The sequence below is a fragment of the Acanthochromis polyacanthus genome, chromosome 13 (assembly GCF_021347895.1).
Source record: "Acanthochromis polyacanthus isolate Apoly-LR-REF ecotype Palm Island chromosome 13, KAUST_Apoly_ChrSc, whole genome shotgun sequence".
Taxonomy (NCBI): Eukaryota; Metazoa; Chordata; class Actinopteri; family Pomacentridae; genus Acanthochromis; species Acanthochromis polyacanthus.
Window position 1 is genome coordinate 37,486,275 of NC_067125.1, and position 15,751 is coordinate 37,502,025.

The window sequence follows — 15,751 nt, forward strand, 5'->3', positions numbered from 1 at the left end:
GCTATAACAACAGCTGCTGCTATATCTGTCACTGCTGTGGGTCATGGCTAGCGAAAAGAGCAACGTACATCATATCCCTCTCTAACTGCCGGTCCGCATCTCCTTCTCTCTCTCTCTCTCTCTCTACTTTCACCTTTTGCTGCCTGTCTGGCCTTGCGCATCTGTACCATCTGATTAAAACTCTGCTTCGCAATAGTACGTCTGAGCTCCATGAAGACTGACGATCAAAAGCCACAGAGTGTAGAAACTAATCGAAAATCGCTCGAAAATCGCTTCGTTAGCTGCTTCTGTGCAGTGTTAATGAGAGCTGGAAACACCAGAGGTGCTTATTGTGCTGGATGTGAAACCCGCTTCTCTTCCTTTTCCACTGCAGTCACAGATAATAAGAAGAGCTTAAGACAGAGGCTGCAGAGTGTCAATACTGCGTTTTCTTCTCAGCAGCCTTTTAGAGTAAAAGTCTGAAAAGTGGATTCCTTTTATTGTGTAATTTCAATGGCATCTGAGCAATTACATCCAAGAAGGGCTTTAAGAAAACAAGAGAGAGCCTCAACACAAAATGTGGAATGCATTGCATTTAATTGTTCAAAAGCAGCTCACTCACACATATCTGTAATAGACAGCATGGTATGACTGAATCACAATATATTAATTTCTACAGTCTTGTACTATAGAAAGAGGCACACATTTAGTCTCAATAGCAGTGCTACTGTAGAACACCAGCAACAGTCAAAGCTTCAAGAATAAATCTGAGTAACTGTATGCAGTAAGATTTAACCTACTGGATGTACTTTGACATTAGTGCTGAACACAGATTAAAGATTTATATGGAGGGAAGTATAGCAAAGACCTCTAGATGAATATAGATAAATACAAACAGTGTGACTTGATAGAATATTATCTATATATTTGTACAGCGTTGGCAGTAATTGCTTCATTGATGGATATAGAAACACAGAGATAAATGCACATCCATACAGTATAAAAGCTGTGCAATCCAATTTCCTTAAAAAGACTTTTGGCCAATACAAATAATGAAAAATCTCAACATTGTCTATAAAATTGTAAGAAAAGAAAACAAACGAAACAAGTACTACTGAGTCAATATAGAAGTTGTACCTAAAAGCCAACAACGGTAGGACAGTTTGGGTCATATCGGTTTATATAGGTTATATAAATCACAGAGGCACTACTAACTAACAGGAAAATATTTAGGAAGTTCACACACTGGCAGGCTCAAATGAAGCGTGGCTGGTATTTATCTGATGATAAGTACACAACACTAACATTTTTGTCCTTCAACCTGCTGCATTTGTGAAAGCACTTGATATCAGATGCCTGGCACGAAGGTTAAAAAAAAAGAATGAAAGGAAAATTAGGATAAAAATTGAGCACTTGGACTTTTTGACTGGCTCTTCACAAGACACAGTCGAAACACAGGGGAGGTCAGTTGGCAGGATTTCCACAGCTGTCTGGGAGTGATGACACCTTCATAGTGGCACAGATAAGGATGGGGAGTCTGTGCCCGTCTCCGACCCATGACATCTCTTCATGATTGGTTAATATCTGAGGAGAGCAGAAGTACATGATTTATATCCTAAATCACCAGTGGAACATCTGGAACAATGCATAAATGTAGTGTAATATAATCCACATAAACAGCTGTGTCCTTCAGGATTATTACAACTCAGGAGCCCTATATTGTAAACATGAAAGTATCATACATTTTAGATTTACTACATCTTTACTTTGCAGAAGAGCACCAGGAGACTGTGTCTGAATTATGTATACATTTGAAATTAAATTGCCATGCTCCTTTGTAACGCTTTTCATACATATTGCATACAAAACCTTTAACATGAGATAGGTCATAGACTGAATGGAGAGTGAATGTAAATGGAAGATTTGTGATTGGGTAATATTTCCAAAAATGGCAAGAATGATACCTCTGTTTGACGAAAGAAGCAGGCAGAGACACAGAGGGAGTTGAAGCAACAGGACTCCACTACAGAGTTGCACAATTATGAGTAATATAGGAACAAACAATGAGTTGAAAGAGAGAGAGGGAGGATGATTTGATCAGGTTGAGAGAATCACATGTAAAATACCGTGTCAATGACAACCACTTTTATTCGGTAACAGGAGCAGCTGGATTGTCTTTCTGCTCAGAGGGAATGGCTAGGTAGTTTGTCCTGTGGGCAGATTGGTAGAAAAACAAAGGATTGTCTAAAACCTGGTGGTGGTATTCTCTCTGCACCATACAACCACAGTTTAGTACAACATGAAAGAATCTTCATTATGTTGGGACAGCGGAGCTTTTGTGTATGAACATTAGCCTCTAATTCATGAATGTACACCCCCACAGGGAATACATTTTAAGAGATAAAAGCCATCCCTGCAATACGAGCAGCCGGGGAGACACTGTGCGGTCTGCACATCGGGAAGATTAGACATGGTCATTTAGTTTTTAATAGCAAACTTTCAGCTTGCTAAAAGGCACAGTACCTTCGCTAAATATGCTCTCAGTTCAACAGAACTGCACAGGACCTGTGTCGAAGAAGCAAAATTCATGAAAGTGAAAAGAGTTTTGTGGCTCTGTCAGCAAGTTTCAAATACAGTCTCATTTAGTTCTTTGACAGATTATCACACGTCGCTGCTGCTTTCAGTCTTTCCCTTCAGCAACATGACTAATATGATCTGAAGCACCAATGCATCACAAAATGTAACCTCAAAATGTTCTACTTGTCGTATATATATTCATTAAGTCCAGATAGCTGAGAACTGGCCTGTGCACAGCCTAGCTTCCCGCTGTGGGATGCATTGTCCTACAGGTCAATAATGGCTGTGTTCTTGCCACAACCCATTAACTCTTTCAGCTGTGGGGACTGATGAGGTTTATAGTGTTACACACATTCGACCATTCTTAGCTTAATGTGCAGCTTAATGGGTCAGTAAACTTTATCTAAATGCTGAGGGCAAAGAGGGAATATGTTTTATACTTAACGTAACATAAGTCAGAAGGTGTAAATGAGCTGTTAAACGTATCATCTTACTGCAAATCACCTTCCATGGCCAATTTTTATTTACTAATTAACACATTTATGACCTTTTGCTGCATATTTTATTCTTATATTTCGCCATAGTTTTGCCTATAAAATTAGAGAGACCTCTCAGGGTGACATCTTTAAAGTGTTTGTTATGACTTATCAACTATTAAACTAGATTTTTCGGGGGGTATGAAAAAATAAAACAAGACAAAACTGCAGATCCTCATGTTTGAACAGCTGTGCAATAATTAGTGAGTTATTAAAGTCGTGGCTACTTCACTTCCAATTGATGAACTTACGAAAGAAACATTTTATTTTGTGTTTTTATTGAATTCAGTACTTTTTGAGATCATGGTTTGTGCTATAGTTGTATTGATTTATATTTATCATGTATGGTTTGTTTTTGTTACATTGTTTGGTCATAATTTATGTACAACTTTAGAGATGGAACTCACATTCTATTTTTTAGTGTAATTGGCCACTAGAAACAGAGAGAAAATTACAATGTTAAATTAGGACACTCCAAATGAATCCCAATTGATTCCTAGTGCAAACCAGAAAAAGCAGGCAATCAATAAATTTACATTATTAGCAGAGGATTTCTACACTTAAAAAAGCAAAATAACTAAAGAAATAAAATCATGTTTAAAAAAAAACACTGAAAATCTGACAGCATTGGTGCCAAAAATATGTAAAATGTAATAGTGGATTACTGTAATGTGGAAAAACTGTAGGAATGCTGAAAATGATAATAAATGTCTGTAAAATATTGACATTTTTCAGCAAATATGCAGACACGAAAATGGTGCAATTTTGCAGCCACACATACTGATTTTAAATGTGAACACTTTTGACAGTTTTGGCCTCTTATTTTACAGTTAAATAGTACATAAAGACATGATTTGGATATAACAGACCTGTAAAATAAGACGATTGCTTCCCTCAATACCAACAACAAGAGTATACATACTATTCCATTATATTGTATTTTCTCCAACCTCTTTATATTCACTCCTCCAAAAACACAGATAGGGTGAAGAACATATTGTGCAGTATTTGGGGTCAATGTGTCACCGAAGGAGTCCGATTTGAGATCAGCACTGATTGTTTGCAAAGTAACAATAACTGGATCAGCACATGTGCTGTTAGTCATTTGAGATTGTTCTCTTCGGGCTATAAATTGCTTGTACAAAAGTAGTCAACCTGAATCGACTGGCTTAGTCAACACCATGACAATCCAGTGGGAGCTGACTGTACAGGTGCGTCTGGGCCTTTGACAGTACTGACAAAGTGACGCAAAAAGCCAGTTTCTGATGGAGCTGGAAATCCACCACGGATGTAAAAAGGTTACTTAGAAAGAAAAAAAAAGAGCAGTCAGCAGTGCTAAGAATTATTCAGGCCTGTCAGGCAATCTAAGTGAAAAGACAGATTATTGTTGCAAGAGGGTTATAAAAAGATGCAGTGGAAAGTCAATTACCTGTCTGTCTGTCTGTCTGTTTGTTTGCCTGCCTGCACGAATCTCTCCCTTTCTCTCTGTCCTGCTCTCTTCTTGATTGCCTCCTAAATCTCTCCTCCTGATAAGTTTCTGAGATTTCAAATTGCTATTATGCAATGACCAGAAATTCAAGCAGGCAACACTTTCAGTTATTCATTCATCTGTTTCCAACTGACTGTTTCCAATTGACTGAGCCATAAAAAAAAAAGAGAAAGTTAATACACATATATATCTGGACATTTCACAACAAATTGGTGTTCAGGACACAGAGTGTTTCAATTTGCTGTTCTGTCACTTTGCTCCTCAGACTTATCTGTGTGTGTCTCTCTGTGGATCGGTACATTTAGCTGTGTGAGACTCACGCGGTGTCTTGCGCCTGCTCATCAGACTTGGAGATCTTCCTGTAGCAGTAGACCATTTCTACCAGCAGCCAGAAGGTCAAGAACACCAGCAACACATACATCATGATCTCAGAGTAGATTGCTGTGGTGTCGTCAGTGGCTGTGGGGAACGAACAGCGGCAAGGGACATGTATTATTCAGCAAGCAGCCTTCCTCTGAACTTAGTTTTTGTCCAGAAAAGGGCAGGAGAGACTTTGGTCACATGTTTAAGGAAGTATGCTAAGCTTATTCAAACACTGCTGACCCACAACGACTATCATTCATGATGAGAAGGCAATATTTCTACAATGTACTTCAGCAGTTTGCTCTCATTTCACTGAATAACAAGTTCAACTTAGTTTGTGCAATCATTATTACTATGTAGCTGAACATTAGGCAGTAAAATCATGTTTTCTGACGAGCATCCTGTTTGTAGGCACACTTAAAAATGACACAAAATATGTTGCATACAAAATATTATGACCATACCTGTGGTATAATGATATCAGAACCTAAAGAGTTAAAGGTACCCAATGGCGATTTCTCTTCAATAAAATATTATTTATATAGTATCAATAACAATTCAGTTTGTCTCAAGATGCTTTACAGAAGCCATATATCTAAACCAGGTGTGTTATTAATCTGTGTTTTCTCCCAAACTGTATTATCTATATCCTTGAAATTAACTATAATATCATATTGGATGCATTTACTCCACTGAGAAAATATATGAAATCATATATTGTTTACAATCATGTTTTCTTGAAACTATAGTCAATTTTCTACTTCTAGCGGGATATCACATCCCATATGCATACATGTGAATATATAAAAATTCAAAAATACACAGAAACTCCACAGGGTACCTTTAAGTGTGAAATAAGATGAATTATCAAAGTCACAGTGGTTCTCAGAGCATGAAACTGATTAAAGTTTCAAGATATGACTACCTCATATTTCTGTTTTATATATACCACTGTATGACTAAGAACATTACAAACAATTCATTTATTACATTTTATTTTATAGGATAGCTTCATATTTTTGTATGTGCGTTTAAAGCAATAATAGTTTGCCAATTTGAGCACTAGAACAGTCTTTGCTCACTGTAATTGCTCCTCATCCTATATATTAGCCACTGACTTAATTGCTATCCTGCATACTCAGTCCTTGTTCCATGCAAAAGTATTATATATAGATATTAAGTTTAATATGGCCACTGTTGTCAAATATGTGCTATCAAGGGAATAATTTACCATCACATTCTTTTTGGTACAAACTTCCCCACTTTTGTTTTTCCATATATTGTGTTTTCTTTGGGCTGCAGTGAAAGAATAGTGACAGTAGTAATAGTAATAGGTTAGCCTTCTCTAAGGATACACCTCATTATGATTGTGTTTTTGGAAGAAAAAACACTATTTCTTGCATTTCTTTAAACCAAGTAAGCTCATACCCACAATCTACCTTCACTATGTCAGACTGTGTTAAGAGGGATTTTGTTTCTAAGAAAATGATGGTTTCAAATATGTCTTTGCACAAGTAATTTAAAATGGAAGCACTTTACCAAGTAACCATTTCAGGGCCATTATGAACAAGAGGAAGGATGACAGCAAGCAAAAAGCTGTTTCAATGTTTATATGTGCACCTGACATTTATGTGGAAAAAATGTGAGCTAATCCATTCTAATGTCTGTTATTTCAGGATAATTTTGAGCCACTGTGAACCACTGTGCCAGTGAATGTGTACCAAATTCCAGAAAGCCTGCTAAACCAGACAGCTGACAGATTTTTTGAGTTCATTCTGCAGAACCGGCAGAAATAGAGGCTATTAGTGTAGTGTAATCCTTTCAATGGGAAAGCACAGTTATGCTGGTCATGAGCCAATCCATGTTACGACGCTATGGACATCATTACCGTAACATGATACCCAGCTATGCTCAGCACACTGGCTGAAGGCTTTGGGAATGTGATACCACTGTTGTATGAAATATGAAGGAGAGGCGTTTAAATAAGTATACGGCAAAAAATAAAATATATCGAGCTACTGTATTTTTGAAAATTTGCTTTTCAGAGAATCATCAAATCAAATCTGCACTCTTTTTTTAACAGATACAAGCCAACCACTTTCATACAAGTAACCTATCTTTATGTGAATCTTGCAGTCAACTATGTACCATGTGCAAGCATGTATAGAAAATGTAAAGTTAAAGAAATGAGGAGAATTAAGTAGTTCCAAATATACATGTTGTATATTCGATCAAGGTGGGAAAATGGCACATTCAGCAAGCCAAGCATTCAGGAAGCAGAATACATTACCCCTTATAATAGATAGCAAAGTAGCTGGTTTGAATTAACCCCTTCACTGACAACAGAAGAAAGCTTTGATGGACAATAGAGGCAGACAAAACAAAGCACACAGTTATTCCTCTTAAATCAGTACAGTCACAGGAAAAGGAGGGGGGAGGGGAGGGAAAGTGGTGCTGTTAGTGGCAGACCGGCTTCACACTTATGCATCACTTAGCGAAAACAACGAGTCGGAAATATATAATAAATTGGGAAACCCACTTATCGCAGTCTGATAAACACTTTATGCAACATTAAATGAGGGGCATGAACAGCACAAAGAGAACACTCAGTACACAGAAGTCAACACAGCACGCAGACTAGTGTTTCTGTGTCTCTGTGGTAAAATGTGCAGCGCTGAAGATAAATTGTCAGTTATGCTGTCCTGCACCTGCAAAGCAAACTCTTTGCACTGAGTCAGTTGCGAGAATACGCTTTAACATACATCAAGGCTGCTGATATAGTAAATATAAACAATGCAGGAAAGAAGACACTGTACAGAAACTAATGCTGGGTAGATATTTGGGAGATTTTTCAGTTTTACCAACCCCCAACTATTACTAAAATAGCTTGTATTTATCACACTTTGATTTTACGGTGCTGATAGGAAGTCCAGCATTTTGATAAATCTGTGCAACAAATGGGGCAAAGTAACATGAAAGAAAGTTATAATGAGCCGCACCTTTCTCTTTCACATTCAGCATGATGTTCTTGGTTTTGGAGAAGGAGGGAGTGAAGAAGCCAAACTCAAACTCACGAAGCACTGTGCATTCATAGAGACCACTGTCATTATAGCTGACGTTTTGGATTAGGATGGAGACATCTTGCAAGTCTTGGCTCCCGTTCCATTTCAGACGGCCCTGAAATGGTCCTTCCAGGTCTACTGGATTAGAATCCTCGTATCTGTATATCTAGGAAAAAGCACACATAAAACATATCAACACTAGTATGACCACAAATACAACATATCATGTGACAGCAACCTACATGTGTTCTTTCGGATGTGATGTTTTTATCTGCTTCTTTGGGCATGTAGTACCAGTCCACACGTGTCTTGGCTTTGACCTCCTCACGCTTCATACAGGAGATGCAGGTCAGCCTCATGGGTTTTCCCAGGACTGCTTCTGTCTCCGACGGAACATCGACACATACCGGCCTGCTTGGGTGGACTACAGGAACATGGAAATGTTGAATAGATTTAGCTCAGCAGTCAATATGTACAAATTCAAAGTCCTGCTCCAGACAAAATATTGGTTTTCCAATTGGGTATTTGGCTTTCTGTTTTATGTGTGTGTTTTTTTTTAAACTGGGATCGTCATTAAATTGAGTTTAAGATGTGTAAGTACATGAAAATGTAGTGACATTGCAGCTAGTTTGATTTATATCCGATATGCATTAACACAACAATAATGTGGAAACCTGAAATCACCAAATATTGGGAATAGACATTTCATTGAAAGAGGAAGCATCATACCAAACTTTTAAAATAAAAAACATTGTTTGCATAGACTTTTAGCAAATAAACTAGTAGTACATTTTCAAACAGACCCAAATTAAAAGCAGTGTTACATTTTATGCTGAGTTTATCAGCAATTATACACTGAAAATGGAAAAGCACAAGAACTATGCAGCACTAGTTTTCCCATTTTTGAGAGGAGCCCGAGTGTAAATGTAAGTGCATTTCAGGCTACAGGCTGCTTGAAAATGCAGCCATTAAATCATCATTTAAATCCCAAATGTCCAGCAGAACTGCCAATAATTGCCACAGACAGCAGCTGAATTTTCAGTCTTTTTCTAGTGTCTGGTAGAATCCATTGCTGTGACAGGCAAAGCTTTTATCTGTGGTAATAAACCCATGACCCAATCTTTCTCACTGGGGGTCATCACCTCCTGTGGTCTCCGCTTACATTAAATCTAACCTTGAGCCAGACGCAAAAGTGAGCAAGCATTAAAAAGACATAAATTCAATCATACAGCTCTGCGAGCACTGGAGAGACTTGAGTCACAATACTGACAGCAAATCCAAGATCATCCAGACCAGCGAGCACTAATGACGGCCTCTGTCCATTAGTGTTTGCAAGCAGTGGGAGGAATAATTGGATGAAGGGAAAGCAGGAAGGGCGTAGAGCTCTAAAGTATCGTGAGCAAGCGAGGGAAAGGATTGATTGAAATACAGATGAATTACTGGAGGCAGAATAATGGGAGGGAATACAAACACATATTTGTAGGAGAATAATTCAGTGGATTATGAGCACAAAGACTGACTTCTTGTATTTGTGTCGCAGCATATGGCCCAGTGCTCTTATATAACCCAAAGCCCCCTGGGCAGACAGTGACAAGTGACAACATCGATTCTATCTCTGTCTTTTTTTTCCCCCACTCAGTGCTCATACAAACACATGAAAATAGAGCAGAGAAGCATGGGAAAAAAGAGGAAGTAGACTAGAGAATGATTTAATCCTGTTGTTCTCTTGTTCAGTGGAGATAGACAGATAGATAGATAGATAGATAGATAGATAGATAGATAGATAGATAGATAGATAGATAGATAGATAGATAGATATACACATATATATATATATATGTATGTATAATGCTGGCAGCACTGAGCTGTGCTGTGCAGGAGGCAGCCCTGAAACTAGGTTTTGAGTTCACAGCCAGTTGGACTGTTCCCAAATCATTTTCCAAGGCCTGTGATTATTCACCGATGCATCTGTGCAACTGATGGAAGACATGAAGCATAATCAGTCAGATTATTTAAACATCTTGCAGAAAAATGATACTCACCAACAAAAATCACAAGTATCAAAGTTTGCAGTTGAACTCTGTACTGACTTATCATATTCAGCGCTGTATGTAGCCGCTGGTGGAGTGGAGGGGAGTCTCTGTAACTTTTGCTTTTTCTCAAGTTGTCGTCACACCAGGTCTGGGGTGAGAAAGCAGAGTTGCTGAGATGACTTCAGAACCACGGACAGCGCCGCTCCTCGGCAGACAAGAGCGCAGGTAACTTCTGCTTTCCACGGCTGAAAATCCAAACCAAAATGTCTGCTAAACGACTAGATTTCGAGCTAGAAAAATACCTTTAAAAAAGACCTTCAGGACTGGCGTTTACAATTTTTAGGCTCTAATCCATAAATTCAAGTCTTCCAACAAATCTCCATCTATGTGCAAACTACTAACTTCCTCCTCATTCCCTCGCTCGGAGAAACAAATAAGTCCAAGATGTGACAAAGCTACGGGAGTGACAGTTTCCACGATCACTGCTGCTGTTCTTCACTTCAGATCCTTCCAGAAACACAGAAAAAAATATATTCAAAAAAGCGACTGGAAGGAACCTGTGGATTCTCAAAAGCCGATTCAGTCACTTACTGTTGCGAGATCTGGAGTCCTGTTCACGTACAAAGCAGCACAAAAACAACCACTTCTCTTATTTCACCCCTCAAAGAATCACACTATTGATTGTTTCACGTCTGCTTTCCTCCATTAAGGTTGACTGATGACATTTCCCAGCCGCGACTCACTGCCTTTGTTTTTCAGCAGTCACTTAGCGCTGGCAGCAGCAGAGGCTTTGATACGCATGCGTGAGTCACTCCCTCCCACACGACAATGTGCATGAGCATATTATTGTCATTAGGGTAGGCCTTAAACGGACTCATCTTGCAAGCCTTTTTGCTTTTTTTCCCTCAGTTGGCTGCAGGAACTAAACAAACAAAACATGGCATGTCATTTCATTGTGTGCGAGTGTAAAAAAAACAAACAAATGCAAATCAGTTTTATTAAAGCTTATTCTATTAAAATGAGGCAACCACCAAGCTGCCTTTGTCATGTGTTATATAATCCTGTTTAATAGCTGCTAGCAAAGCCCTTTCTCATGACATTTCATTTGTTACACATCACTACTCGCATTATTTCTGTTTCCCAAGCTCCACCAACAACAAGAGGACTGATGTTGAGTACATTCAAGTCTTTTTAGTGGTATGAAATAATGTAGGGGTTGGGCTGCAGGAATATAGGAAAGCAGGTTTACTATGTGTACATGTTGAAAAGCATTTTTACATGTATCTACACATAAAACCATAAAACAGACATTAAGGTTTTAAGCATGCTGCTATTAACAACCTGCGTCTGTATTCTGAAGTCATATGGAAGCTAAACACACAAACACACTCATTTAGATCTTTGGCTTACTGCAGCAATGAAACCAAAGGGACACAACCCACTAATTTAATGATCTTCCATCCTCTGGAGCTTAGCTTTAAAAGGGCAGGATCTTTCTGGTGATATGCTGTCTATATTTGGGTACAAACTGCATGCTTCGAGACTGCATTTCAGTTCGGTCCTTTTATCTGCCTCACTTTTCTTTTAACTCCCTTACTTTAATCACTGAATTCACTAACGACACGAGGTAAAAATCAAAAAGGTTTTCATCTAATCCAGTTACAGTGATTCATGTAGAAAATATCTTGTTCCACTCCATCACACCAACACAGCCTGCACCAGAGAGGACTGAAGTGCTTGCTTAACAGTGCAATTATATTACTTTTTTCCTCTCTCTCACTCTCTATGAAAACTACAGTGACATTATTGTAAAAGCTAAGGATGTGATGGTGATGCACGGGTGCATTATTTTCTGCATTTTTCTGATTTATAGCCTTGCATTACATCCAATGTGAATAAAAGCAGGCTCACATTGACCGACTGATGGGTGTTACAGTGTGCTTTCTTGAGGAAAATCTGTTTACTCCTCTCTGTATTAAAAAGTCTGTGAGAAAACATTATACACAAAAAGACTTCATCACATCACTTATTATATGCAAAAATATGTCTTATTTTAGTTTTTGCATATAAATAGTCAAGAGAGATGCTGTTTCTATTGTTTGGTCTACATGTCACTAAATCTTGCATTTTTATCCCAATTGTGCCAGTCATTTATAAAAAGAAATGCTGTCATGTTAAATTTTATCATCTGTCATATCGAAGAAGAAAGACGTTTAAACAGAAACTGGGATACAGCAGCAAGTCTGAAAGAGCCACAATAATCTCACAATGACATCACAATATTTAATCTTGCAGCCGTTGCATCTGGAAAAACAAGAGGATTACTCAGAAGGAGGATAGAAATCAAGATTTTCAGTGTTATTCTTCAGTTTTAGATTGGCACAGGTGGAAAAAGAAGAGTAAGTCTATATTTCTGTTTGAGTTTCTTCTGCGTAAAAATATACAAAAATCTGCCAAAATCAAAATGAGTTCACCTTCACTCCGTGCTGTCATAGAGCTGAAAGATGTTGACAAATGCTCAAAGGGGGAATCAACAGGTTTATTGCAAAAATGCTTAAGAGTTAAAGGTGCAAAGTCTAATGTAGCAAGAAAAGCAAAGAGGCAGATGAGTGCACTCTTGTGTTGCTGTCAGCATCATCAGTAGGCTGGCACAGTGCGAAGCAGACTAAATATGGCAGGCCCGGTTGAACCACATCCTGCAGATAAGGAAACCATAGCAACAGTAATGCAGTGCCATGGTGACTACAGGAGGCCTGCTAAGTGACAGCCTGCACACTCAGGAAGGCAACAGGAAGCCTCAAACAGAGGTTTGTTATTTTCTTGTTTTTAAAAAAGTCACTTTTTCCCTCTGTGTTCAGGTCTAAGAGCTTTCACCACAGAATGCACTCATGTGACAAATACAGCAGAAAAACATAACTTCAAAACAAACCAAAAAAAGAATAAAAAAAAAAAAGCAAAACGACAGTTAGGGCGGTGAAAATGAAACCACCCAAACTGTGTAAATCAGGGACTGAGTAATTAAAGTGACTGAAAGTATAAATGAGTGGGCTAGACAGTGCGTGTGTGTGTTCCTGTGCATGTGTGTGTGTGCATGTGAGTGAGTGTGAGTGTTCGTTCCCAGGGCTTCTCGAGGATGCATTGCAAAGAGGAGATTTCTAGGGATTTGGAAGGATTTCAAGATTACAACATGATTACAGCAGACAGCCATGGATGAAACATGCTGGATATTGAGATGTAAATCTGATGTGCTGCTTGCCAGAAAAACCTCTTAATGCTGCAATTTGTGGAGTATAAGTATAGGACTTTACTCATCTCTCTCTAAATGTCTATCATTTCTATTCATTTACGATCTGTGGGTTGATTGTATCTGTATATTTTACACTCCATCATCCTGATGCAATGTGAAGTTACTATGAATTTTGCCAATCTAAAAAACAGGTAGTTCATGCAAAAAACATCAAGTCTTTGGAATCAAAGTAGCATGCATGCATGTGAGCAGTTATTGCTGTGTTTATGTATGGTTTCTTACTTCATTGTTATCATCTTATTGTTTTTTATCATCTTTCACTTCTATTTCTACATCTGTCTATCTCTATTTGAATAACAGATGTTTAACTTATTTATCTTATTTTATGTCATGTCATCCGGTGTTTCCTCATTGCGCGTGTTAATTGCTAATCTGTTCCTCAATCCCTGTTTTTTAAAATCTATTTGTAACATTACTGTGGGGGTGGGAGTTGTTTGTACTGTTTTAATTGCATTTTTATTTTTGTTTTTCACATCACTTTGTGTTGCATTTTATTTGTATGAAAACTGCTATATAAATAAAGTGTGATTGCTTGATATTTAATGGGATAAAAAAATTGCACATGCATGTGTACTATATGTACTTATATACACATCAGACAAAGCAAGCCTTCCTAAAAAATAACCCATGTGTTGATCTAAACAATTAGAGCAAGCATAATGTTGTACTGCTGCACAGAGTCACACACACATATGGCTCCAGAGCAGCTCAGCATGGAGTTTATGTGGTGACGTGTCTGACTGTGAGGTAGACGCACAGGCCAGATCAATGGCATAGCAGCTAATCTAACTGATAAGGCATATAATCTCAGGGAGTCACTGAACCACACCCCTCCAATGCACAAGCACGCACACATACCGCTACAAGGCAATGCCAAATTCAACCAGGGGGACTTGGCACAGAGCTCTGAGCTAACACTGATAGTAAGTGAAGACTTGTTCCATCTGACCTTCTGATTTGGCTCACAGCCCCCTGTAGGAAAACTGACTTTCTATTATAAGACCCAGAACCCTATGCGTCAGATAAACCACTGAGCCAGAAGAAGGCAGCAGTCGGGTGACATAGACTTCTCTTCTAGAGCAGATCAAAGTGGATTTCGAGTTGTGTAGCTACTTCACTTATAGTCCGTTGGTTACAGAGAAAATGAAGAGATGTTAGGCAATAAAGGCTACACAGCTTACATGTGTAAAAGCTCAGGGGAAAAAAGGAGGCAGGGATTAGTGTACTTTAATATTAAATATTCATGAAAACGTGGGTCGTCACCTCTACACAAGGGAGAGGCTGCTGTGATAAGAAAGCAGCAAAAAAAGCAGCAGTGTCACCTTGTGTTCAATCAGCTGAAGTTTATTGTCTTAATTAGAATATGGTAATGAACAGACGTTGTCTAAGCGGTCAGCAGTAACTCCTGACGAAGGAACTATTTGGACAAGGTGACGGATTGTGTCACGCCACTGTTTGCTGTCAGAAAATATATGCGTCTGGGATCAAAGATAATTAAAAAGAACACAGCTGATCTGTTTCAAATCCGGTTCACATTAAGACAGAGGTCACCCGAAACATCCCTCGACAAACAAGACGGGATATTAGAGAAGACACAGATAACCAAAGGCTGAACATTAAAGAGCACATAAAGGCAGAAAATGTGAGAAAAACACATCAAAAACATTTTCTAGGATTTATCCATACTCAGATTGACATGGTGATCGTTAGACACCCACATGTCGTCAATATCTGTTTGTCCTGTTGTGTTTTCTATTCTGATCTGACTTTTTAACTCCTGGTTCTGTGGAGTATTAGGCTGGAGCCGACTCTCTGGTATCTGGCAGGCCAGTAATGTTTCAGGGTTGCTGCTCTGGACAGTGTCACTACTCTGCTGCTCAGAAATATGACTCTCCAGTTTATAGCTACCAAGACCTCTGCTCTCTATGGTTTGTTGGCTGTGATTCTGGCTAGCTGAAATACTGCTCGGCTGCTGGTTGTCAGTGGGACCACAGCCATCTACACCAGGATAATGCTCTCCTTCCTCCTGCTGAGTGGCGCTGCTGTCTGTTTGCATACGGCCTCTTGTCCCGTCTTTCGACTTGCTGTCATGCTGCTGGCACTCTCGGATCTGGCCTAATGTGATTTGGAGCTCATTGAGGCGCTGTGATACATAGCGTCTCTTCAGTTCCAGCAGGATTGTTCCATTACGACTCAGGCTTGGCATGCTTGTTGGTGTTCCTCTCTGCAAGAAGAATAAATCACCGGCTATGTATCGCAGATGATGTGGGATAAAACATATAAATGAGTTCATGTATATAGTCACAGAAAATAATGCAAATACTGGTGCACAACGCATTCATGCTAACTGATTTGCACATTTTTCTTTATGGCTGACTGGAAGCAAATGAAAATGAGCATGAAGA

The 15,751-nt window shown here is 38.8% G+C and overlaps 1 protein-coding gene across 3 annotated transcripts; it reads right to left on the reverse strand.

Annotated features, from left to right (window-relative positions):
* Positions 1-559: 559 nt before the first annotated feature.
* Positions 560-10,846, reverse strand: scn3b (sodium channel, voltage-gated, type III, beta). Of its 3 annotated transcripts, XM_022220231.2 has the most exons (7): positions 10,631-10,846; positions 10,049-10,546; positions 8,249-8,430; positions 7,944-8,172; positions 4,902-5,040; positions 2,106-2,189; positions 560-1,563 (listed from the first exon to the last, which is right to left on the reverse strand). In XM_022220231.2, exons 2-6 carry the CDS (start codon positions 10,101-10,103, stop codon positions 2,126-2,128), a joined length of 669 nt encoding a protein of 222 aa, XP_022075923.2. In that variant the 5' UTR covers positions 10,104-10,546; positions 10,631-10,846; the 3' UTR covers positions 560-1,563; positions 2,106-2,125. The 3 variants fall into 3 exon arrangements, with proteins under 3 accessions (XP_022075923.2, XP_051814088.1, XP_022075924.2); XM_051958128.1 differs by having other exon boundaries at positions 10,049-10,846; XM_022220232.2 differs by lacking the exon at positions 2,106-2,189 and having other exon boundaries at positions 10,049-10,846.
* Between the last annotated feature and the right edge of the window lie 4,905 nt (positions 10,847-15,751).